At 42.9% G+C, this 26,916-nt stretch overlaps 1 protein-coding gene across 6 annotated transcripts in view; it reads right to left on the bottom strand.

Annotated features, from left to right (window-relative positions):
• LOC148027251 (histone-lysine N-methyltransferase TRX1-like) overlaps positions 1-26,916 on the bottom strand; it is a 201,293-nt gene that overhangs the window by 95,171 nt on the left and 79,206 nt on the right. For all 6 annotated transcript variants that reach the window (XR_015692965.1, XR_015692964.1, XM_087691831.1 and 3 more), the window contains 4 exons: positions 12,856-12,907; positions 12,668-12,742; positions 12,237-12,459; positions 11,961-12,081 (listed from right to left, as the gene is read on the bottom strand). Coding sequence is in view for 4 of the 6 variants with exons in the window: in XM_087691829.1 (XP_087547955.1) it covers positions 11,961-12,081; positions 12,237-12,459; positions 12,668-12,742; positions 12,856-12,907 (471 nt within the window). In the remaining 2 variants the exon portion in view is untranslated. The remainder of the gene's footprint in view (positions 1-11,960; positions 12,082-12,236; positions 12,460-12,667; positions 12,743-12,855; positions 12,908-26,916) is intronic.

Here is a 26,916-nt window from a genome sequence, read left to right as displayed (position 1 = left end):
ATCAAGGTTGGGCATTTCATCATTTAACATTATGAAAAATGAGGGCAGGGCCCAATGAAAATAGAAATTCGTCAAATGTCAAGTTTGGGACAATTTCAGACTGCATGCAAGTATATAGTTTATTCTAGGGATTGTATTTTTTTCTCACAGCAAAAGTATGCCCTTCAGTTAGTCGAGCGATTTTGCACGGATCAAGCACGAACTATGGCCATGCCTCTTGATTCCACTGCAAAGCTTTCTAAGGATTCCCTAGGTCAGCCCTTTGATGAGCAAACCTATAAGTCTATTGTAGGAAAACTTCTTTGGTTGATTCACACTAGGCCAGACCTTGCATATTCTGTCTTATTATTGCATCAATGTTTCAATGCATCTAAAATGTCACATTCGATTGCTTGCATGCGTGTTTTGAGATATGTTCAGTGTACTTTTTCTTATGGTCTGACATATGGCCATGGTTCATTTTTGCAAGAGTACACTAATTCGGACTGCGCTAGAGATCCCGACACCTAACATTCTCACAAAGGCTACATCTTCTCTTTAGGCACGGCTCCCATTTCTTGGTCAAGCTATAAGCAGGAGATGGTGGCTACTTCCACACCCAAAACACAATAAGCCCTCTTTGACAGCACCACAAAAGGTATCTACCTAAGGGGATTACTAACAATTCTTCATTTTCCATGTGCTTCATTCACTGTCCTCTACTAAAACAACCAAAGTGCCATTGCACTAGATGGTAACACGAACATCAATCCATGAACACGGCATGTTGCTCCACCAAAGAGTAGGTTGAGCTAGGAACTGCCTAGAATTTATGTCTACATCCGACAACTTTGCAAATATATTGACCAAACTAGTCAATCGCCCAATTCTTCAGTAGTTGCTACTGAGGATCAGCATGGGTGCACCCTCCCCTACTACTTCAGATTGATGGGGGGAGTGATTCCCTTGGCTTTCCCTTCCACATTAAGAGGGCCAGGCCTTCTTCTTTTGAGGGTGACACAATTTTGATTCCTTCATTGCTTCACAAACATTTATTATTTGAACATTGTATCATTATCTACATCCATGATAACTATGATTGTAAAAGGGCCCTTGGGTAAGTGAACAATTCCCCTAAGAGGACACTATCCAAATGGCACTGTTGCATTGCATTTTGCATGAGCGTGATGATCTACAATGCCTCTTGCATAACCCCATACATTGGCCTTCTATTCTTGTAAGCATGCATCTATGCACATTTGTCCTCTTTCGGCCAAAGAGTGGTCAACTTTGGGATCCACTTGTGAGAGTGCGCAATGAAAAGAGGAAAGTGAATATGGAGAGGAGGAGGAGACAAAGAGAATGCAAGAGAGAGAAGGAACAATGTGACTGCAATGGCTGAAGGTACAAGGTTGCAACGGTTGGCCCCAACACGCAACTCTTCACGTCTGTGTGGACACCAATCCCCTCTCAAACACAAAGGGATCCACAGCTACATCACCAATATCGTCCCTCTCTAAAAGGGATGGGATGGAACTTGTCAAATAGATAGTGCACAAGCGGGAATAGGTGCGGCAATAGAAAGTTGCCTCGGAGGGCCCTGCACAAAGAAAGGGGAATGGACCGTAGTTAGCCCCCTCTCCTGCCAACCTATCACAAAAGTGGTGGTGTCGACTCTCTTCTTTCTCTCTTTCTCTCTCGCTCTATTTTCTAATTTTCATGGTGATGATTGATCAAGTTGGTTAAGTTCAAAGTATTGTCATTCTCATGTTCTTCCCCGCACTTACATTTTCTCTTCCCTTTCTTTTGCATTTCATTTGCTCATCTCTTCTCTCCATGTTCCTTTGCTTCCATTGCACGCTCTCATACTAGAACTATTGGCTATGCAAAATAGGATAGCTCATAGGCCTAATAAACAAGGGAGCTTAATCGCACTAAGACCCTCCTAATCAATGACCATACCAAGGAGGACTAATGGAGTGTGTTCAAATGGGCAATAGCCCCAACGATCATGAATACAACATGTGAACATAGATGTCTGGCCAAGTCTCTTGTAGAAGAATCCTCAACAAAGACAGCTGGCGCATTGAAGACAACACCAATCCCAAGTCTAGAAAGGCCATAAACTAAGAGGAAAGAAAAGCCCAAGTTAGAAACATATAGGGCCTCAGAAACAAAGTTCGATGGACGGTCAAACAATAGAGAAAAGGTGCCAAACCACTAATAGGCACCAAAGAAATGTCACTAGCAATGACAATGCCCTCTAATGAATGAAGATCTTGTAACAAATCAACTCAGAGAGTCATAGGACTCGATGCACCACTGTCAAAGAGCCAAGGCTGCTCAAAAGTTGACAGAATCAAAGAGGACTCCTCTACCTAATAAATGTGTAGAAACACCGACTCAGTGGAAGTAGCAAATGACGAAGTAGAGGTACACGAAGGCTCCGATGTAGGTCCACCCTTTACTTCTCAACAAAGGTGACGGTATATCCTCCAACACTTCTCCTCGAGGTGTGAGGTCTTTCCGCAATGAGGACACGTGGGATATCCTCTACGCTTCCCCACAAAAAATGTATAGGAGTCAAAAGATGACTCCAACTTCTTCCTCTTTCCTTTTCTTTTGCTTGGCTTGTCTTGTACCTTGAGACAAAACCACATAAGCACAACCATGTGCACGAACTCCGCAAGGAACTATCTCACAGTGATGTGCATCCTGCTCAAGCACCAATGAAACTAGCTCCTCCCAAGTGAGAGTCTCTCACCTATGAGAAGTGAGAAGACTGGTGTAGAACACATCATGTGTCGCGGACAAAAGATGTGAGAGACGTGTCATAGCAAGATCCTCGGAAAAAATGTATGTACCAAGGAATGAAAGCTCATCCCAAATCTCCTCTATCCTATCAATGTGATCCCTCATCGTAGGGGAATCTACGACAGAGAGCTATCGCAACTTCAACTCAAGAGATAATCGATGCCCAAATGTCTAGATCCGAAAGAGAGATACCAATCTTCTCCAAATCTCTGTAGCGGTGCGGATATGTCTAGCATGCACAAGCACCAAATTTGTACAACTCAAAAGGAGAGAGGAGCAAGCTCTGGCATTCAACTAATTCCATAAAGCTACCGAATCCACGATCACACCATCACGAGGATCCACAATAGGTTGGGGGGTAAGGGCTGTAACAAAATCCCAAAGATCATAGTCGTCGAGAAGACACTCCATGCGGCACAACCATAGAGAATAGTTCATCCCATCCAACTTATCAGAGACAACGAGAGAAGGTAGAACTAGCACATGCTCAAGAGATGTCATCAATGCTAATCAAGGACTAGAAGCCTCAAAAGAATATAACGGGAAAAAGTAATAAGATGATGGTCGGTCTGAATGATCCCAAATACACGATCCCCCATAGCATACACATCCGGCATATCTGTCCTTCAAGAAATATCTACAAGAAAACAAAGAAGATGCTGCCACTAGAATGAAAGCGGCCAATAGGAGATGTCCTCGGGATAATCAGGGTCCACCAAGCCACGGTATAGAAGAAGACAGACTGCCGCAAGGTAGACAAGGAGTATCCAATACCGAAGGGAACACACAATGCCGAGCAGAGAAAGAGAGTAGTAAATGCAGAGGAAAATAGATCTTCAGTCTGTAAACATAGCCAATCCAGGGGCTGGTCAAGGACCACGAGTACCTAGAAAGTGAGTCCCTACAGTAAACACAAATTTTCCTTGATATTGGCTTCTATGGAGGCCACCTAGCACCAAAAAAAAGCCACCCTAGTCAGCAAAGACCAGCCAGTATAAGAATGCAGCAAAGAAAAAATCTGTCCACCTGTAAACAAGCCGCCCAGCAGAGAACACATGTCACCAAGCCTACAAATGTGCCGCCCAAGAAGACCAATGACTTGCTTGCACAAAAACGCAGGTAATGCAAGGCCCTATTCTACAGCACATGTGCCGGGGGCTGCCTGCAGAAAATGCAGGTCTCTTTTGGTGTCACCCAATCAATGGAATGGCCAACCTTCCTATTTGACGCCGACTAGGTGCAATAATGGTGCCTCCCAACCTGGTAGAGGCTGCCCAAGAGCAAAACACAAATCTGGCCTGGTAAAGCGCAGCCTAAAAAAAGGGTGGAAACAGGCTGCCCTGCCCCATTTGACTCCAAACACAAGGTTTGCAGTACGTGGGGATGAAGCCTAGCAAGTTTTGTCGCGAACAGCATGATCCTCTTCGAGATCCCTGGCTCCCACATGTAGCTCTGATACCATGTGAGAGTGCCCGATGGAAGGAGGAAAGTGAACAGGGAGAGAAGGAGACAAAGAGAATGCAAGAGAGAAAAGGAACAATGTGACTGCAATGGCTGAAGGTACAAGGCTGCGACAGTCAGCCCCAACACGCAACTCTATGCATTAGTGTGGGCACCAGACAGTAGTAGGGGGATAAGAGAATGAGGAGGGCTGTCTAATCACGAAGGATCAATGATGGATACTGGATAATGAAAGTGGGAGGGCAAGCTGCCTATATATAGGCAAAAAATAGAGAAAACCCTAAATGTGATCAAACCCCTAAAAAATAGCCAAAAGTGCATAAAAAGAAATGCACTAATGTGCCCTCCATCTAAAGTGTCTAAAACACATAAAATGACAAACAAATATAATGTCAGAGCTCCTAATGTCCTTGTTTGAGACTCAAACTAAGGCTCGCGGGCAAGAGATGACCACACAAGACACACATAACTACTAACACCACCATATTCACGATAGTTTCCATGGCAATCTCCTAGGGTAGTCTTACATTGCTACCACCTATTTGTTTTTGTTTTTGTTTTTTGAGCCATGTGCCTAATCAAGCTCAAAGGCAGAACCTTGTATCACTAGCTTATACATGATGTCCTCTTCAATCACTCATCTTGCTTTCACTACTTCCTTTAGGAACGTGTTCCTTGGGAGACTCTGCTTACCAACCAAATGACAGAGTATGGGTAGGCACCTAGCACCCCCATGCAAGGATCCACGTAGTGTTGGACTCTCACCAACTAAAACCGCCAATCCCAGGAGATTCCCTTAGAGAGATGCCATACCCCAAGGTTGGGCATCGGCTCGAATGTGATGTCCCATCACACCCAAGCAAACAATGCCTCCTGACAACATTTGCTTGCTTAGGCAAGGCAGTGCCATCATTGATACGGGTACGAACTTGCGCACAGGTTCGCCGCATACCTCCTATAGATTCATTTGTCCCCGACACTAGGTCATAGTCGAGATAGCTTGTCCATTTTGTGATAAGTTGGGTCTGACCATCCCTTTATTCTCCCCTCGAGGCAGAAATTACTCAGTATGACGAAAGCTAATTGAAGACCTCACAGTTAATGCTAAATCACAATCAAGGTAGAAAACTCCTTCAAAAAAAAAAAACAGCAAACTCCATTGTGGTTCAATCTGCCTTTGCAAGTCCTAGTAGGCCACTAGGCAATTGATGAGCACCCTTTGTCAAATGCTTTGGCCTCTCTGGGGTGATCACTTGGACTCTCTTGGTAAGATCACCATCTTCTTTGTAGTTTTGGTAGGTCATTGAGCAACCAATGTGGGCCCTTTGTCCAATGCACTAGCTACTTTTTTGCGGCGAGACACCTTGGGAAAAAGAAAAAGATTTGGGCTCAAGCTATTAAAGTCCTTTTTTTGTTCCAATTTTGGGCCTAAGAGGAGGTGTTGAGCTAAAAATGCATTGCATGCATGATAAGGCACGTCACCTGGCCAATGCATGACTTGGAGAATGCCCAAGAGGAAGTGGTGTACCACATAGTCACAAGAAGGACCTGGTTGGCGACCACTACTCTCCCTGCTAGTGAGAGTCTTGTTGAGCTCCAATAAAGAAGCGTCTTACGCTCAAGAGGAGAGGCGCCAATTGTTGTTCTAAGGTAATGTCAATCCCCACATGGCATCCAAGAAGGACCTGGTTGGCGACCACTACTCTCCCTGCTAGTGAGAGTCTTGTTGAGCTCCAATAAAGAAGCGTCTTACGCTCAAGAGGAGAGGCGCCAATTGTTGTTCTAAGGTAATGTCAATCCCCACATGGCATCCAAGTTATCTCATTGCGGTCCCGCAAGCAACCCACTTCAAACCCTCGTGCAGTCACCACTCCAGCTGCCCAGTGTCATGTACCCAAAATCCATAGGACTCGTGCCAATTAATTAAGGTACATGCTGCTTTACAAAATATCTCCATGGCTAATACAAAGGCCCTAAAGTTACTCTCATTCCCGTCAAGTTAGATTATTGTGTCATCCACAAAATACACCTCCAGAAACTCCTAAAACTCAAGGATATGTAACCTAATGCCTCTACTACCTATAGATCTATCTCTCAAGAAGGAGCTCATGGCCTTTGCTGCAAATAAGAATAAGAAGGGGGCTAGTGGACAGCCCTGCCTAACTAATCTCTGAATGCTGAATTTGTCTCCTCACGCCCCACTGATCATAACCTCGCTATGAGATCAAGAGTAAAGAGCCGCTCTTCCCTTGACCCATTGCACTAGAAATCCCATCTTGAGCATCGTGTCCTATAAGAACTCCCAATCAACGCGGTCATTTGCCTTCTCAAAGTCAAGAAGTAGCACAATAAGGTCTTGCTATGAACTCCCAGAAAGTAAAGATGTTGTCCAAGATGATGCGTTCTTGGACAAAACATGTCTATGTGGGGTGGATGATATCTAGCATCAATGGGGCTAATCTAAGACTAATCACCTTTGCAAGGATTTTATAGGCAATTCCTAGCAAAGTAATTCTATAGGCATCTATCTATCTATGATATAAAGTCGATAAGTAGCACGATAAGGTCCTAGTTCCTAGATCGAGCCAAAGTTGTGGACTCCCAAAAAGTGAAGATGTTATCCAAGATGCTACGCTCTTGGACAAAATCCATCTATGTGGGGTGGATGATATTTGGCATCATGCAAGATGGTTCCTTGTGACTATTAGAAGGCTACCACTTGGCAAAACCTTCCAATGCAAGAGTGGAAAAGTGGATTGGGGATTGAAGGAGAGAGAGGGAACCGATCCCAATCATGCCAAGATAAGAGGAGGTGAGTCTTGTTGCAGTCACCTATTGTGGGGCCAATTTACTGCCGAGGGACCACCATTTTGCGAGAGACAATAGCATATTCGAGGCTTTGAAGATCAAAAGACACCAAATTTTACCTTCCCAAGGGCTGGCGACAGCTGATTGGACTCCTATGTGGATTGTCTACAAGTTATCAGTCATTTTCAATAGGGCAGCAATAGATTTCAGCCATTTTTGGGGGTACAAGTCTGAATTCTATCTCTCCTCAACTTTGTCTCTAATTCTCCAACCATTCCCAAAGTTTCCCAACAAATCTCAGCCATTGGAGGTGTTGAATTCAAGAATTTGTTGTTGTGAATCCTAATTTACAGCAAAAATTAGGGTTTAACGACCACCTAGGGTCTTGTGCCAAGAAATGCAAGGCATAGCACTTGAAATCATGAGCTAGAATTCGAGGAATTGCCAAAGATTTCAAGAAGCCAGTCATCCCAATTGGGTTCAGGGTTCACTTTAACCAGCCAATAGTCAATGTGCTTCATCCAATATTAATATAAGCTAAAGATCCAAGATTAATTGGTAACATTTGTATTTTCAGTTTATGTGAATTTTATGCTTGCTATAATTAGTGCTTCATCTGGTCATTACCACCCTTTCACAGAGGAAAGGCTCATTTCAAAAGCTCGAAGGCTAATCGACGTAAATCTCCCCCTATAATATGCCATTCAAGAAGGGAAACTCTACATCCATCTGATAAATGGGCCAATGATGGTGGGTTGCGAGAGCCAAGAAAGCCCAAATAGAAGACATGCCGGCCATCACAAAAGTCCCTAAATAGTCCAACCCTACCCTCTAAACAAAACTCTTGGCAACAAGCCTAGCTTTGTTCTTATCCAATGTGCCATCAGCCAAGTATTTGATCTTATAGACCCACTTCACACCAATCACTGTCCACTTTTCTAGGTAAGAAATCAATTCCAAAGTCTCATTATGCTTGATGGAATCAAACTCCTCCTACATAGCACAATGCCAAACATCCCATGCCAAAGCCTCCTCAATGGTCATAGGCTCTCCGTCCTATAAGATCCAAGTCATGAGGGCATAGTTTACACAAAGTGAACACCCTTGTTGTGCCTATACCCTAGTTGATTGTCATGGACCCACCAATGTCTTAAGAAACTCCCAAATCCTACATAAGCTTCTAGAAACACTGTGAAATAACAACTGGCTTCTCCTATGAAGGAGGCCTAAGGGCCTTCAGAACCTATGATACACTTGTATACAAAAGAAACTCTCCCTCACTCAACAAAGAGGGCTCCTCCTCATCAAGGAAGAAAGGCTTCCCCCCTAATGTATCAACACCCCTTGAAGAAACTTGAGGAGATGGGGATAGAGTAGAAATGCTTGTAGAGAAGTTGGGAAGGGATGGGGGGGTTTAAAAGACAAGTTATAGCATGCTGCAAGTATAGTCGATGATGAGGATCTTGAATGTTTTCAAGATGCACAACAAAGTGTGCATTGGATGGCAGCAATGCAAGCTAAATGTGATTCTATCATTAAGAATCGAACATGGGATTTAGTGTCTTTGCCCTTTGGGAAGAAAGCCATTGGAACAAAATGGGTCTACAAGCTGAAACGGAATGCAGATGGGTCCATTGATAAATACAAGGCTAGGCTTGTAGCCAAAGGCTATGCACAGAAGAAAGGCATTGACTATGAGAAGACATTTGCTCCTACCTCTCCCGAATGACTACCATCAGGTCTATGGTTGCTTTGGCTGCCCATTATGGATGGACTGTGCATTAGTTAGATATTAAAACTGCATTTTTATATGGGGAACTTCATGAGGAAGTATATGTACAACAGCCCATTGGCTTTGCAGTTGAGGGCTTGGAACACTTGGTTTGCAAGCTGAAAAAGGCTTTATACGGCTTCAAACAAGCTCCTAGAGCTTGATATGCAAAGATTGATGCTTTTTACTCAGCCAAGGATTTATAAACAGCTCATCTGAGTCTACTCTTTACGTATGTAAAGAGGGGGAATCCATACTGATCATTTGTCTATATGTTGATGATCTTTTGCTTACAGGGATACATACTAATCAGATTTCAGCATTTAAACAAAATTTGCAGCAAACTTTAGAGATGTCAGACTTGGGGTCTTTGCATTATTACTTGGGTATTCAGTTCATACATGATGCTAGAGGTATTGGTTTATCACAGTCAAGATACATTTGTAAACTTCTTGAGAAGTTTGGCTTACAGGATTGCAAACCAGTATGTACACCAATGGAACCTGGACTAAAGATGTCATTACATGATGACAGTGATTTGTTTGATATACACACATATGCTCCAGCAGTTGGATGCCTTATTTACCTATGCAACACTAGGCCGGACATGCAATTTGCAGTTTCAGCCCTGAGCAGATATATGCATCAACTACGCATGTCACATAGGCAAGCTCTTAGGCATGTCTTTCGTTACTTTTAGGGTACTAGATCTCTTAGATTGCTTGATGCCAAGGGGAAACCATTGCAATTTCATGCTTACAGTGATTCTAATTGGGCTCGTGATTATGATTCACCTCACTCCACTAGTGGCAATTGTTTCTTTCTAGGCTCATGTTGCATATCTTGGCTTAGCAAGAAACAATCCACTGTTGCCACATCATCATGTGAAGCTAAATACAAGGCAACTTTCACCACCGTTGTTGACTGCGTATGGATTAGACACTTGCTGGCTGATCTAGATGTATCTGTTACAAAGCCTACTCCTTTGTTCACTAACAGTCAAAGTGCTATTGCAGTGGCATGGAACCCAATGTTTCATGCACACACGAAACACATTGAGATACATTATCACTTTGCCAGAGAGAGGCTACATGCAAGTGATCTCAGCCTTGTCTATTGTCCTACCACCAGTAATGTGGCAGACATCTTCACCAAAGCTCTTCCTCGTGAAAAATTTGAAGCATTTCGCAATGCTTTAAATTTGGTCTCCTTTGTTGGCGGATGATCCTTGTACTTTTGATCACTCTTCACTCTAGGGGGTTTGTTGGGATTCATTCATACCGGAACACGATAAGTGCCTGTAAGTGTGTGACATAAGCACATACGAAAGAAGACAATAAGTCTGGGGGAAAAAATCTCTCGTACCGAGAGTAAAAAGTGACCCAGTGTCCTACTGATCACCGGCACTCCTCTGTGAGCGTACAACCTTAAGGTTTAAGGGTTGTACTTTGTACTTTCAGCTTACACTCTTTCAATCTATTGCATTGGGTGTCATGCTTCACTCTCCACACTCTCAACTGCACTCTCAGCTAAGCTTCGATCCTCTCACCCTCTCACACGAACTAGTAATCCATCTGTCCTTCAAAGTATCTAGGAAAACACGTAGGAAAATCTGTTGCATTTTGATGTTGGGCTGATTGAAAGGAGAAGTGATCAACTACACTGTTGCAAGACAGACTATAGATGCTGCGCACACGCTAGAAATAGCATGATCGCTACGTTAAGAAGCTTGCATTTTCAAGTTGTTGGGCCTAGAAAAACTGTTGTGAATTTCGCAACAGCCGCCCACTTTTTGATGGCTGGAAAACACAAAAACATGCACAATTACAGCAAGATATGTTGTCTCCCCTTCACAAAAGCTCTGGGTCCTCCCCTTTTGCAATGATACCATGTGAGAATGTGCAAGGGAAGAGAAGCTTGAGCACACAAAGAGAAGGGAAGAAAGAGACTAATATAACATAGAGAAGAGAAGAAAAAGGCCGCACTGATCTGAAAATGAAAGCTGAAGATACAATGGACTGATCAATACCTGCACGCAGCCCAAGGCATCAATGAGTGCACCGGATCAGGCTGATGATGGACAAAACAGGCAGGCTGAATGGAGAGACTGCTGGTCCACCAAAAACAATGAGTTGGGGGCTTAAGCAGGGATGCTATTCATAGCAACAGCTCCAGAAAGTGGCTGAAGTCAGCTGCATTAATTACAGCTGATCTGATGCAGGCAGCTGCAATTAATGCAGCTGACCTGCATGAAGCAGGTCATCAGCCCCAAATAAGGCCACACATGTGAACAAAGTCCGCATCTACTAAAACCAAATGCAGCAGAACTGGTTTTGTCCAGCAGTGTGAACACTCTAGAACCCAGTAAAAACTGAAATGCACTAAAATGCTAGGGCCAGAAACTCAAATGCGTGAACAGTCAAAGCTCCTATCACCACCAAAGGTTCTACCAAACTTTGATACTCTACTCGGAACATTCCGTAAACTTCATCAACAACTTTATGCTTAACTAGTGTCATCAATATTCTTTCAAAAACTACCAAAAAATACCCTTACCTTTTAACCAAATTCCCAAAATACCTGTCAAATACCAAAAAATTCCTTATATTTGGTCAAAATTCCCAAACCCTCCACTTTGGTCAAAATTCCCTAAACGACCCTCCAATTTTACCTGAATTCCCAATATATAATGGTTTACTACATCATATTTGCAAGATTTTATGAGGATAATTGTGTTTCATGTATAAGATGACACAATGACCACCTTTGATGGTATTTTACACAAATGAGATAAAAAGCCTATGATTTATGAAAACAGATGTTACTATTCTTAAGCTCATTCAATGGTGATTATTGCTTTTAAGACTCTCAAGATAGGTCCTTGGTATAGAAAAAGAGGGAGCAGGCAAATTTAGAGCAGTTTTAGAAAATAATGTACAATACTATATTAGTGATTTTTGAAATTTGATCTTTTGGGAATTTCCACAAAGTATAGGTGCATTATTGGTGATTTTTCCATCTTCTTTTCTACTCACACGCCTATCATGGAATTAAACAATCGCCCACTTGAAATGCATCAATTCAACTAAGTTCAAAAGTGATCAAACAACTGTAAATAGGCCCACACCTGGCATATTCATAGCTCCCCAAAAACTGTACTGGCAGAGAACCTTCAGAATTTCCTGTCCCCAAACCACAAGGAATGGCATGCTTTTCATCCATGACAAAAGCTGGCCACATCGGATACCCTGAATGATGCAGTACATATAAATTAAGCTCGTTGCTGAAACTCAAATCTCTCTCAAACTTCAATTAAAATCAAACCAAACAGAGGTACCAATAACCATATCATTACTGAATGGATTCATTTATTTTATATTTGAGAAATGTAGCCAGAACTCACCCTTAATCTTTGCCCAAATAAGTTCCCCATGTCCAAACTCTTCTTGAAAATTTTCAAAGCTAGCAGCTAACACTGCCATTTCCTGAAAGTCCAGCTTTTGGCATCCTTCTGTTTCACAACTTGCTTTTAAATTTCGAGATATCATTTCCTCGTTGGAAAGGTAAAGTTTCACCACTTCTTGTGCAAGAACAAGATCTTCCTTATCCCCATCATCATAGTCGATCTGCATTCTACCTTAGTAAGCTAAAAGAGTATACCCTTCAAAAAGGAACTTATGATGCAGAGCCAGCATGCATTCATGTAGCTTGCAATCATATGCAACATCAGCAACCAACCCCAGAGATTGTACATGGTTCTGGATATACAATTGAACAGACAAGCCTTCGCATCTTAAGTACAATAGAAACTATAGTTACACTGAAAATACTCACATGATGAGTTCCAGTTTCAGAAGTATAATGGGTAATAACGCCACTAAACCAGTCCTTCTCCATGGGCCAAAGTATCTGAACATTGACAATCAAGCAAAGATTCATCATGAACTTGAAAAAAAGCCTGTTTGTGATCTTTCTGTATACTAAATAAACTCCTCATCAGAGGAGGATGTAAAGGGATGCACCTTGCACTTGCAACCAACTAGAATGGCCGGATCAACTCCTTCCAGAGTTACACTAGCAGAAAGCATAATGTGTTATTGTTAAACAGCATGATTTAAAGAATCAAAATGCTATCAAATAACTAGTTAAAAGAAACATAATGCAGTCAAAATGCCTTTTTCTCTTTTTAACAACACTATTAGCTGAAAATGGCCACTCCAATTCAACTGCAACCAACAGAAGGTATACGCAGGTCCAACCAATCAAATTACCAGGCAAAGGGTCTTAAATAAACAAGAAATTGATAAAAGTGAAAGCAACAGTAAGATTGCCAACCACCATATTTGGTAGAAGTGAGCTGGGCCTGACCCATCATAGCAACATTTCCCACACCACATTTCACTCCAAAGGAAAAACGTCTACTAGACTAATGATAAAACTTATGCACTCTAACTATGTTATTTTGCCGTTCCATGTTGCATTTCACTTAAGACATTACCCAAGGGTGAAAGGTTTCATGCTGAAACACAACGTTTCAAGGGTGGTGTGAAGATAAGCCAGGTTTTGCACAGAGAAAAGACAGAATATACGAACAAGACTAAAACACAATAACTCAAACAGTAATGCAAAAAACGCAAAATGCAAAACTCCAAAACACAAATAGAGAAGAAAGAGAACTCTAAAATGAATAAATCAATGTTGTAAACAAATGAGAGAATGTAGAAAGTGCTCAAGGGCAAATCTGTCCAGCATTCGCTGGCTCTTATGGGAGCGGGCTGAGGGAGTAGTCGGAGCGTGATGTCCACCAAAGGCGGATCCCAAGTGCTGTAACCACCAAGCAAAGCTGAGAGAGTGCTAAATATCCTAGCGGCCGCAAAACAAAGTAGTCTAGAGGCTGGAAACTGATAAGCGCATCACTCTACCACCGATAGAAGGCTGAAATCTAGTCATCGAGACTGTAGGCAAAGGGGCGACAGCTGAGGAATGTGTGGCGGATGCCGAACGAACCTGCAGTGATGAAAACACCAGTTGACTGATGTGCAAGAGATGGCTGAACAGCAAGGCGGGCTGCAGAACCAAAAAGCGCAGCTGTCTAGGGCTGTAGGACTAGTCATCAGCAGCTGGGAACGGTGAGCAGCAGCAATGGACAAGCACTAGGGGCTCATGATGACGTATCAGCAGTCTACGAAGGCTGGAAAGCCACTGGAGTAGGTTCCAAGGGTGGAAACCTACAAACAAGGATGGACTAAATGGCGGGCAACCTATCTATTTGTAGATGCGGAAGGATCCTCCCAAATTAGGGTTTTACTTATGGGATACAAAAACTCTCTAGGACCATGCACCGTTTAATAAAACTTTTGGTAATCTACATATTTTGGGGCTGTTTTAAAGAGCTAATTAGTATGTAATGCATTTTTAGCTCAACACCCCCTCCCACACCCAAACATGGAGCCAAGAAGGGAATAGAAGAAAAGCTCTAGCCCATGTTTACCCAAAGGCATCCTAGGCAAAGCAACCAAGACATTGGACAAAGGGTGCACATTGACTACCCAATGGCCTTCCAAGACTATAGAGGCAATTATCTTACCAAGGGAGTCCAAGAGATCACCACAAAGAGGCCAGTGCATCAAACAAAGGTTGCTCATTGGTTGCCTAGTGGGTTGGTGCCAAGACCTACAAAGGTAGAAGAAACCACATTGAACTTTTTTCTTTTTTAGAATGGATGGTTTGCGGCATGTCAAGTAATTGTACACCGTGAGGAGAATGAAAAGGGACAGTTAAATCTGCTACATCACAAAACAAGCAAGCTATCCCAACCATTGAGGGTGCCAATGATGAGGGAAAATATGAAGAACCATAGAAGGTATAGTGGTAAGGTAGTAGAAGAACCGCTAGTGGAAACACCTCAGAATCCGCTCAAGGGTGCTTTGCACAATGAGATGCAAAGAGTAATGCTACATAATGAGAATGTGCATGCAGTGAGGGTCACTTGGACAATGTCTCTCATGGAAATTTTGTTCACTTGCCCACATACCCTTTTACAAAGATGATGATTAACCAATGCAAAGGGGAGAGGTACAACAGGGAAGGGAGGCCGATGTCAAAGACAATGCAAAACAAGTAGTATACCAAGGAAGGCTAGGAACCCCTCTCAACCATGGATGTCGATGCTAGAGAAGGAAGAGGAACCTAATATCGATCATTATGTGGTGCCAAGAACCATGATGAATCTCATAATGAAGATAGATCTCACATGCCTTAGCTAGAATAGCCAAAGAAGAATTACTCATCTGGATACACAGAACATGCCCATACTCAATCTCAAGAGTGAAGGGGAGAGTACACAATGAGAGTGCGAGACAGAAGCGAGAGCAATAGTGTTGCGAGTGAGAGAGAGTGAATACAGAGATAGGTGTACCAGATTGTGATGGTACACAAAGAATAAAATAATGTATTTATATGTTATGGTACAATAAGGGTGTGTTCACACCCGTATATCTTTATACATAGAGACGAAGGGACTTTACACCCAACAACCTCCCACTTAAAGGCTCGAAGTAGTACCTTTAAGCTAACCAACTCCCACTAAACGAATCCAATGCTCATGTTAAGGCTTTGCAAGACTCTTAGTGAGAACATGTGCAAGGTTATCTTGGGTTTTGACCTTAGTTAGTGTGACTACACCATCATCCAAGACCTGTCGAATAAAGTGATATCTAACATCTATGTGTTTGGTACGTGCATGGAACATGGCATTCGTAGCCAAACATACTGCACTCTAGCTATCACAACCAAGCACTGGAGTACGTGAAAAAAGACCAAAATCCTTGACCAAACGGCCAAACCAAGTAGCTTCCTTAGAAACTTCTCTGGCTGAAATATATTCAGTCTTTGTAGTACTTAGTGCCACAATTTTCTGCAACCTTGAACACCAAGAGATAGCCCCATCTGTCAATGTAAAGACATACCCACAAGTTGTCAAAAGATGACGTACCAGCGACATAGTAGGGTTTGCGGAGAGGAACACGGAATGAACTTGGCAAACATGGAGAAGAGTAGAGAAGAGAGAAGAAGCTCTAATAAATGGAATGATGTACCAGCGACATAGTAGGGTTTGCGGAGAGGAACACGGAGTGAACTTGGCAAACATGGAGAAGAGTAGAGAAGAGAGAAAAAGCTCTAATAAATGGAATGATGAAGTTCTGAATCATGGAGTGAATGTGATCCAAGGGAACAAGGATGTCATAGCACAAGGAAGATGATGAAGACAGTCACGAACCACGAACCGCAATGTCCTCCTAAAGGGGTGTGAGGCCTGTGGAGAGGCTGAAAAAAAGAGGTGACGAACGGAATGAATCGGCCGTAAGAAAGGAATGAGAGAGTGGCCTATAAATAGGTACACTCAATCTAGGATAGCGTCCCTTTTTGGGGCTGCAAACCCTAAACGCAAAACACAGAAACACAAAAACGCAAACTGCGGGTAAAAGGTGGAGGATTTCTCAACACCCCCTCTCAGGCCCAAAAAGTGGAACAAGAGAAGAGAGGTGGAGATGCCATGCTACATGTATAAAAATGCTCATGCAACAAGTGCCATTTGAACAATGTTGCTCATGGGAAAATTGTTCACTTGCATGTGAGAGAGAACGGCAAGATCGAAGCTCAGCACAGAAAACAATAGACAGTAGAGAGTGAAGCACGACACCCAATGCAATAGACTCAAGAGTGTAAGCCAAAAGTACAAGGTACAACCCTTAAACCTTAGGGTTGTAGGGGGTGTTTACACCCGAACACGGTAAGCGCCCGTAAGTGTATGTCATAAGCACATACGAAATAATACCATAAGTCTGGGGGAAAAAACCTCTTCTAAAAGTACCCCAGTGTCCTACTAATCACCGACACTCCTATGTGAGTGTAGACGTACATGAGACATGAGTGAAATACCCAACAAACCCCCCTGGAGTGAAGAGTGATCAAGAGTACAAGGATCATCCGCCATCAAAGGAAATCAAATTTAAAGCATGGTGAAATGCTTCAAATTTTTCACGAGAAAGAGCTTTGGTGAAGATGTCTGCCACTTTACTAGTGGTAGGACAATAGACAAGGTTGATATCACCTACATGTAACTGCTCTCTGAAAATGTGATAATATATCTCAATGTGTTTCGTGCGTGCATGAAACACTGGGTTTCGTCCCACTGCAATGGCACTCTAACTGTCAGTGAACAAAGGAGTAGGCTCCGTAGCAGATATATACAGATTAGCTAGCAAGCATCTAATCCATACACATTCAACTGTGATAGTGAAAGTTGCCTTATATTCAGCTTCATATGACGATGTGGCAATAGAGGACTGTTTCTTGCTAAGCCAAGATATGCAAGAGAAGCCAAGAAAGAAACAATTACCACTAGTGGAGTGACGTGAATCATAATCACCAGCCCAATCAGAATCACTGTAAGCATGTAACTGCACTGGTTCCCCCTTGGCATAAAGCAATCCAAGAGATCTAGTACCCTAAAAGTAACGGAAGACACGCTTAACAACTTGCCAATGTAACATGCGTGGCTAATGCATATATATGCTCAGGGCTGAAACTACAAACTGTATGTTTGGCCTAGTGTTGAATAAGTAAATAAGACATCCACTGCTGGAGCATATGTGTATATATCAAACAAATCACTGTCATCATGTAATGACATCTTCAGTCCAGGTTCCATTGGTGTATATACTGGCTTGCAATCCTGTAAGCCAAACTTCTCAAGAAGTTTATCAATGTATCTTGACTGTGATAAACCAATACCTCTAGCATCATGTATGAACTGAATACCCAAGTAATAATGCAAAGACCCCAAGTCTAACATATCAAAAGTATGCTGCAAACTTTGTGTAAATGCTGAAATCTTATCAGCATGTGTCCCTATAAGCAAGAGATCATCAACATAATGACAAATGATCAACATGGATCCCCCCTCTTTACATACGTAAAGGGTAGACTCATATGAGCTGTTTATGAGCCCTTGGCTAAGCAAGAAAGCATCTATCTTTGCATGCCAAGCTCTAGGAGCTTGTTTCAAACCATACAATGCTTTTCTCAGCTTGCAAACCAAGTGTTCCAAGCCCTCAACTGCAAATGCACAGTCCATCCATAATGAGCAGTCAAAGCAACCATAGACCTAATGGTCGTCATACGAGAAGTAGGAGCAAATGTCTTCTCGTAGTCTATGTCTTTCTTCTGTGCATAGCCTTTGGCTACAAGCCATTGCCTTGTATTTGTCAATGGATCCATCTGCATTCCGTTTCAGCTTGTAGACCCATTTTGTTCCAATGGCTTTCTTTCCAAATGGCAAAGACATCAAATCCCATGTTTGATTCTTAGTAATAGAATCCAATTCAAGTTTCATTGCTGCCACCCAATGCACACTCTGTTGTGCATCCTCAAAACATTCAGGCTCCTCATCATCAAGGGTGCTTGCTGCCATAACGAACTCCATGGTATGTGTAGTATCATGCATACGAGCTTGCCTTCTAGTACGACCAGCCATGGGTGCATCCAGATGGCAAAGACATCAAATCCCATGCTTGATTCTTAGTAATAGAATCCAATTCAAGTTTCATTGCTGTCACCCAATGCACACTCTGTTGTGCATCCTCAAAACATTCAGGCTCCTCATCATCAAGGGTGCTTGCTGCCATAACGAACTCCATGGTATGTGTAGTATCATGCATACAAGCTTGCCTTCTAGTACGACCAGCCGTGGGTGCATCCAGATAACTATCTTTCATAGTCTATAAATACCATCTAAACATTTGTCTTGCCTCCTGACTGTGCATAAGCTCTTGCTGAATTTCAGTTTCAGCACTTTGCTGAATATTCAGATCAGCCAATGGCTGATTTTCTGCATTTTCCAAAGGAGCAGCTGGCTGAACATTGAGTTCACTTGCTAAAACTCCAACTGAATCACCAAATGTAATGGGTAGCAACCCTTCAAACACATCACGGGCAGCCTAATATGTGTCTAAACCAGGTAGAGACAATTCTGATTTTTCATCAAATAGTACGTCCCTACTGACAAACACTTTTTCAGAAACAAGATCATCGAGTTTGTAGCCTTTGCTCTCACTGCTATATCCCACAAAATTGCATTTAACAGCCTTGTTATCCAGCTTTTTTCTGAGTACCTTTGGAATATGTGCATATGCAAGGCACCCAAAGGTACGAAAGTGTCCAACAGAAGATTTCCGGCTGTTCCAAGCCTCAAAAGGTGTAATTTTCTTCAAGGCTTTGGTGGGGCATCTATTCAAAACATGGCAAGCACACATGACGGCTTCCATCCAAAAACTGTGAGGCAAGCTCTTTGCCTTCAGTTTACATCTGGCCATCTCTATGAGTGACTGATATTTCCTCTCTACACCCCATTCTGCTGTGGAGTATAAGCAGTAGTGTATTGGTGGACAATGCCCTTCTGCTTCAAAAAAGAATTCAGCATAGAGGATATGTATTCCCCCCCTTGGTCCAAATGGAGAGTCTTAATTTTACAACCAGACTGGTTTTCAACAAGTGCAATAACAGCCAAGAATGCATCATACACTTCTGACTTTTTGACCAAAGAGTAGACCCAACAAAATCGAGTAAAGTCATCAATAAAAGTCACAAAATAGTAACATCCTCCCAATGACTTTGTCTACAGAGGCCCACATACATCTGAATGCACTAACTGCAACCTGACTGTTGTTCTAAAAGCAACATCACAAGGAAATGAAAAACGATGCATTTTCCCCAAAATACATCCTTCGCACAAGTGCTCAAGAGGTCTCTCCAATAGAGGTAATCCATCTAGCATCTGCGTTACAGCGCATCAAGTTGCCAAAGTTCACATGCCCCATCCTAGCATGCCATAACTCTGTCTATATCATAGCAAGAGTAAGAGTAGATGCCAAGTACACTGACTGATCAACTGAAAGAGCATCCAACTTGTATAACCCATGACATAAAGTGCCTATCAAGACCAAAGTCATGTGTTCTTTGTCTCTCACCATGCATCTCTCATCATCAAATGTGACCTGCAATCCACAACGTGCCAAAGAAAAAATAGAGAGCAAATTTTTATTTATGCCTGGCACGAACAAAGCATTCCTTGTAGGTGGAGAATAGAGCCATCAATGGCTGTGAGCACAATCTCCCCAATACCTCTAACAAGGTATGATGCATTGTTGGCACACTATATAGACTTGTCCACTAGAGCAACACTAGCAGAAGCAAATAAACCTCTGCGAGATGCAATATGCCTAGAAGCACCACTGTCAAAAAACCATGTGCTTGTATCCTCAGTAGAGCTAAATACTCGATCTGCCCAAGAGGTGTCATAACTGCATGTGTAAAAACAATAGTCCCTGTCTGCAACAAAGGACGCGGACTTAGTAGTAGTGGAAGGAGCATCAGAAACAGACATTCCTAATTGCTTTTTCTTCTCCTTGGCAATTCGCTTCCCGCACTTAGTGATATAGTGGCCTCGCTTCTTACAATAATGGCATTTGCCCTTTTTGGCTAGCGTACCTCCTTGTTTTTTAATTGCATGTGATGTGCCAAAAGTCCCAAAACTCTACGAAGCATTTTTCACTTGGCTGCCTTTGCCCTTCTGTCTAGCCATAAAAGCTTGCTCAGAGGCTATAGCATCCACACCACTATTTCTTCTTGTTTGCTCCTCCTCTAGAAGCAAACTGACTAGCTGAAGAAAAGTGATTGGCTGCGTGGCAATCCTCATGGTGAGATTTAAGGCCGTATGAAAAGCGAAGTACAAAGGAGGTAATGAGTTCAAAGTGGTAGATATCATCTGTGCATCCAAATAGTACTCATCAACATTCATGAGTTGCTCTCGCAAGTCCTAAATTTTGTTCAAGTGATCCTGAATAGAATCACCTTCATCCATTTTCAATATCTCTAGCTGTTTTCTTTAAGAAAGAGATGCAAGTCTCATTCTTGCCTGCAAACATATGCTCCAAAGTTAGCCAAGCTTCTCGTAAAGAAGCTACTGATCGAATGTGGGGGGATGATTGACCGTTGAACTACCAATGCAATCAGCGACAAAGCCCGTGCATCCCGTGTATCCCATGCTTTTTAAGCTGTTGTTCTTTGTGGAGGTGGCTGAAGTGGAGCAGGCTGAGGTGCCCGTTGTGCACATCCTCCTGGAGGAGGAGTAGCTAGAGCTACACTCCAGGTTGAGCTTCTTCTCCACTGACATAATCCCAAAGATTTTTTGCCACAAGTACATTCTTCATCATGAAGGACCAAAGTAAATAGTTATTTCCATCCAATCTATCCTCTTTGGATACATAGGTGAAAACATCTCTTCCCTAATTTGCCATGATTATCAATTACCAAGAAAAAGCAAAAGAGCAATGTCGACGCACGACCACACTGAAAATCTGAAAATTTCCAGAAATTGTAGGAAATAACTTTCTGCAATTAGTGTACAGAAGTGCACTCTGTCAAAATTGTTTGTAATGCACGCAGTCCAACGTGCAATCAGTGTTCAGCAACAATGTACCAACAAAATCCCCAAAATTTCCTGACTCAAATGTGTTCAAAATAGTCTTTCTATGACTGTAGGTGCAGCACATATGCCAATGTCCTCAAAAAACATAAAAGCCCCAAAATTTTGGATGAATATGCCCAAAAAACTTACATCCAATGTATCCTAGACACGTTTTTGAATGCTTTGCCTGCTACGTAGGAACCCCCTGTTCCAAAAATTTATCTAGAATGAAAGAATTTTAAAAAAATTTAAAAAAATACTTGACGTAATGACGGGTTGTCGCTGATTACTGGCACGTGTCAAGTGGGTTGACTAGCGGCGCTTCATACGAGTTGTCGCTGTCGACATGTGGATACAAGCAGCGCTTCAAACGAGTTGACGGGGCGGCTGAAGACTGGTGGGCTAGCGCAAGAGGCTACGACTATCGTTACGAGGCAATCTGACTGGCAACCATTCTCAAGCACAGGCAGCGTGACTGACAAGATCCAGGAGATGTCGCAACAAGACTGGTGGCCGACGTGGCGGATGCTGGCTGGTTGTTGGTCAGGGGAGTAGCTGCAGGAAGACACACAGGCGAGAAAGCGCAGACAAGGGCTGTGTTGACAAGGCGGGGGCATCACAGAGACCTAGCGGGAGCAGCACAGAGGGCAGGCACTGGTCACAGGCAGTGCCCTGGTCACAGTCAAAAAGGCACGAGTTGATGGAGGCGCAGATTGACTGAGCGGGAGCAAGGCAGCTCCAGAGCTGACTATGGATAGGGGGCAGATCTGGTACTGAGCGAGGACTCCTAGAAGCTGAGCGGAGCTGCTGAGCAAAGCCGGAGCTTTGATACCAAATGTGAGAAAGGACGGTACGATCCAAGCTCAGCACAGAAAACAGTAGACAGTAGAGAGTGAAGCACGACACCCAATGCAATAGACTCAAAAGAGTGTAAGCTGAAAGTACAAGATACAACCCTCAAACCTTAAGGTTGTAGGGGGTGTTCACACCCGAACACGGTAAGTGCCCGTAAGTGTATGTCATAAGCACATACGAAATAATAGCATAAGCCTAGGGGAAAAAACCTCTCCTACCGAGAGTAAAAAATGCCTAGTGTCCTACCAATCACGAACACTCCTATGTGAGCACAGGTGTAAGTGAGGTGTGAGTGAAATACCCAACATTGCCCAAGCGCCCTAGTACAAAGATGATGAAAACATGTAATGCAAAGGAGGAATGTCAGACTTTGTGTGGCGAGAACGATAAGGATATACCCGTACTCAATCTCAGGAGTTGGCTCCATGCTCACCAAGGGACGAAGGAGATCCACCCTGTAATCTCGGAATACCACCTGAAAGGAGACCTTTGAAGATAGTCAAGAGATTGGATGGGCTGTAAAACCCGAAACTCAACCTCGGGAGAGAAGCTACTAGTTTCGTGACTCCATACTGAAAGGAATACGAAGGCCTAGCCACTAAGTCGTTGTTGAAGACCCAAGGGCCCCAATCTAGGTAGATCCTCTAGATCTTGGATATGAGTAGAGGAAATGATTGCTCAAAGGAGAGCCACTCCTCGAAATTGAAAGGTGGTGGTGTGTGAGGAACTTCATGGCACATTGGGTCCATCTCTGAATCGGAAGGAGAAGTAGGAGCCCCCTCTGAATCTGAAGAAGAACTGGAAGCCCCCTCTGAGGGCGAAGGAAGAAAATCCCCCTTTGAATCCCAGTCTGAGAGAGAAATGGAATCCAAGCACTCATGGCTCAAGGACTAGGAAGCATCTAATAACGAAGGAAGTGCCGTCGGTCGTGCCACAAAAGGTATCTAGGGCGGAAGAAAAAGCTGGAAAGCACCCAAAAGTGGCCTCTCAAACCTGAGTGGAAGAGGGTAGGAAAGAAGGAGGCTCAAGATGAGCCAAGGGTGGGGAACAGTCGGAGGCTCTTAGGAGAGTGGACTGTGGAGGAGATATAGGCTGTGGAAGTCACTGTACCCGAAAGTGGGTGGGGGAAACCTCCACATAGTGGGGTGGTCTCCATGAGGGCTTATCGCCTTGGAAGGTCTTAGAGCTTCTATGTGCTCGAAAGAACTTAGTGCACATCGGATGCATCTTATTGCCTCAAGCATACTACTCTGATAGCTGATACAGAACGATCTCTGTGGCCCGGAAAGGAGAGGTGGCACAAGGAGTGCCATGTAGGAGACGCATATACTCCAAGGGGATGGGGAGCAAAGGTCGAAGTCAACAATCTCTGGTGGGATGACCGTCCCTGCCGCAGTAGTAGCACCTAGTAGAAGGATAATCTGTCGATGGGGACGCCATGGTACCGATGTGGCAAACTAGAGAAGGGAGGATGGGAGAGAGAAAAAGGATATCTCCCAATGCGCAGCAGAAATGATAGAGAAATCAAATGTTGATGCCGAACCCGCCACCGGTCTTTGTCTTCTCTGATGAGAAGGATCTTTGTGGGCAAACGAAATCAAGGAAGGCTGGATCTTATGCAGACATCAATGCAAGAGAGAGAAAGACTAAAAACACAGGCTGAAAAAACAGCAAACACAAGAGAGAGTAGCTGCTAGTTAGGATATTGATGCAGCGGAAGAAGAAAAGAAGTGGATGCCGAACCCGCCACCGGTCTTTGCGTTCACTGGAATGGAGGATCTTTGCCATTATTTGAGCAGATCCAGCTCAACTACCATGTCAAAAGATGATGTACCAGCGAGACAGTAGGGTTTGCAGGGAGAAATACGGAGTAAACTCGGCAAACATAGAGAAGAGTAGAGAAGAGAGAAAAAACTCTAATGAATGGAATGATGAAGTTCTGAATCATGGACTGAACATGATACAAGAGAACAAGGGTGTCGTAGCACAAGAGATGATGAAGACAACCACGAAACACAAACCACAATGTCCTCTTGAAGGGGCGTGAGGACAGTGGAAAGGCTAGAGAGAAGAGGCGACGGACTAAATGAATCAACCCTAAGGAATGAATGAGAGAGTAGCCTATAAATAGGCACAATCAATCTAGGATGGAACTGCAGACCCTAAATGCAAAACACAGAAACAAAAAAACGCAAACTGCGGGTGAAGGGTGAAGGGCTTCTCAACACTAGTAGATTTCCTAGTATCAAGATCTCCTGCCATATCTGAATCACAAAATTCCTGCAACTCTATTGTACCCTTTCCATAACATATACACTTTTCTTGTGTACCTTTTAAGTATCTGAAGATACATTTCACTGCTTCCCAATGTGGCTCGCAAAGGTTAGACATGAATCTACTAACAACTCCCACTGCATGAGCAATGTCAAGGCGAGTTGCAACCATGGGCATACATCAAAAATCCACAAGCTGATGCATAAGGTATGCCCTTCATAGCACTAGCAGCTGCATCATCCTTTGGGCGATCAGCTTTGCTAAGCTTTGCATGTGACGGTAAAGACACACCAAGAGGCTTAGTATCAGCCATATTAAACCTCTGAAGTACTTTACTAATGTACTTATCCTGTGAGAGAAACAACAAGTGCTGCTCTCTATCTCTTTTAATGCGCACGCCTAAAATGTGTTCAGCTGCCCCCAAATCTTTCATTGAGAAGGCTGAACTCAACTGTCTTTTAAGAGCATTCAAAGTAGTCTTATGCTTTCCTGAAATTTATGTCATCCACATATAAGACCAGCACAATAAGGTTTCCATCATCATCCTTTTTAGCGTATAAGCAGTGATTTGCATGACTGTGTTTAAATCCATGGTTAAGCATGAAGGTATCAAACTTTTTGTACCACTATCTAGGGGCTTGTTTTAGCCCATATAAGCTGCGTTTCAGCTTACAAACCGAATGCTCTTTGCCCGGGATTTCAAAGCCTTCGGGTTGTTTCATGTACAGCTCTTCATCCAGGTCACCATGAAGAAAAGCAGTCTTCACATCCATCTAATCCAACTCTAAATCCAAGGATGCAGTGAGAGCAAACAAAACATGGAGCGTAGTCATCTTCACCACTGGTGAAAAGACCTCTTGGAAGTCTATGCCTTCCTTCTGTGTATAGCCCTTAGCAACCAACCATGCCTTGTACTTGGGCTTTCCATCAATCCATTTCACTTTGTAAACCCATTTGTTAGGTATAGCTTTTCTATCCTTGGGCAAAGGTACAAGCTCCCATGTGTTATTTGCATACAGAGACTTCATCTCTTCTTGCATAGCAAGCTCCCACTTTCTCTTGTTTTTACATGATTGTGCCTCTCTAAATGTCAAAGGCTCACCCTCATCAGTCAACAAAATGCAATCCAAAGATGGTTGAAACCTCTATGGTTGTCTTTTGACACGTGTAGACCTTCTTACCCAATGATTTGTATTGTTAGGCAATGGACCTACATCCTCAAGTACATGCACACCATTACCTGGCGGTTGGTTTTCAACGTTTCCTTGCCGCTGTAACCTGTTTTCAGCATGTTCTTCTTGCTGTCCTATTCCATTCCTGTGCATCTTTTTGCTGTCCATTATCTTCTGGCTATAGCACAATAGGTTGCTACTCATTTTAAGCATCAAAAGGAACAAAATCTTCAGCTAATGGTTCTTGAATGGCTGGCTGTTCATGCTGAAATTTTACCTTCTTTTTGTCAAGGTCACCATGTGTAGCATTTTTCAGCAATTTCGCCTCATTAAATACTACGTCTCTCCCTCATCTCCATATCCCATGAAGATGCCCTTGATGGATTTCATGTCTAGTTTGGTCCTTTGATCTACATATACATGCACAAAGACATCACAACTAAAGACACGCAAATGGTCATATGAAGCAAATTTGCCAAACCAAACCTCTTTAGAAATGCCATTTTCCAATGCACGATTGGGAGAGCGATTGCATACATGAACTGTAGTTTTAAGAGCCTCTCCCCAGAACTGTTGTGGGAGATTAGCTATGGACAACATGCATCTAACTCTCTCACAAAGTGTGCGATTAAGTCTTTCAGCCATGCCATTTGATGCACGATTATAAGGGGTTGTTAACTCCCTCTTAATACCATGCATCTCACAAAACTTTTTGAACTCATTAGAGACATACTCACCCCCATTATCAGTGCTTATAGCTTTCAACTTAAGCCCTTTATATGTGGTAACAAAAGCATGAAACCTTTTAAAAGCATCCAACACTTCCTTTTTGCTCTTTAACACATATACCCATGACTTTCTACTGAAATCTTCAATAAAAGTAACAAAGCAATGTGCACCCCTATTTGAATTAACAGGCATAGTACACACATCAAAGTGTACTAAATCAAGAGCATTGGACTTCTTAACGACACCGAGTAATAAGGAGACTTCACATGTTTTCCATATATGCAATCGTTACAAAATTTGAGACCAAAGCCTTTTACATCAAATCTCCCTAAAGAGGAGAGAACCTAAAGGCCTTTCTAGCTCATATGGCCAAGTCTTTTGTGCCAAAGTTCCATCTGTGAGTGGACTTCAACCACAACCAAGAACTTGCCAAGTAATGCTTTACAATGCAAATAATATAAAGTCCCCCTTTTGCTGCCTTTAACAATCAATATAGAGCCTTTGTGGACCTTCCAAGATCCACC

This window comes from Lygodium microphyllum, chromosome 13, assembly GCF_053477565.2.
Source record: "Lygodium microphyllum isolate KBCC chromosome 13, Lygodium_microphyllum_v1.1.10, whole genome shotgun sequence".
NCBI lineage: Eukaryota > Viridiplantae > Streptophyta > Polypodiopsida > Schizaeales > Lygodiaceae > Lygodium > Lygodium microphyllum.
Note: the sequence above shows the minus strand (reverse complement) of the source record. Positions and strands in the feature narration are given on the sequence as shown.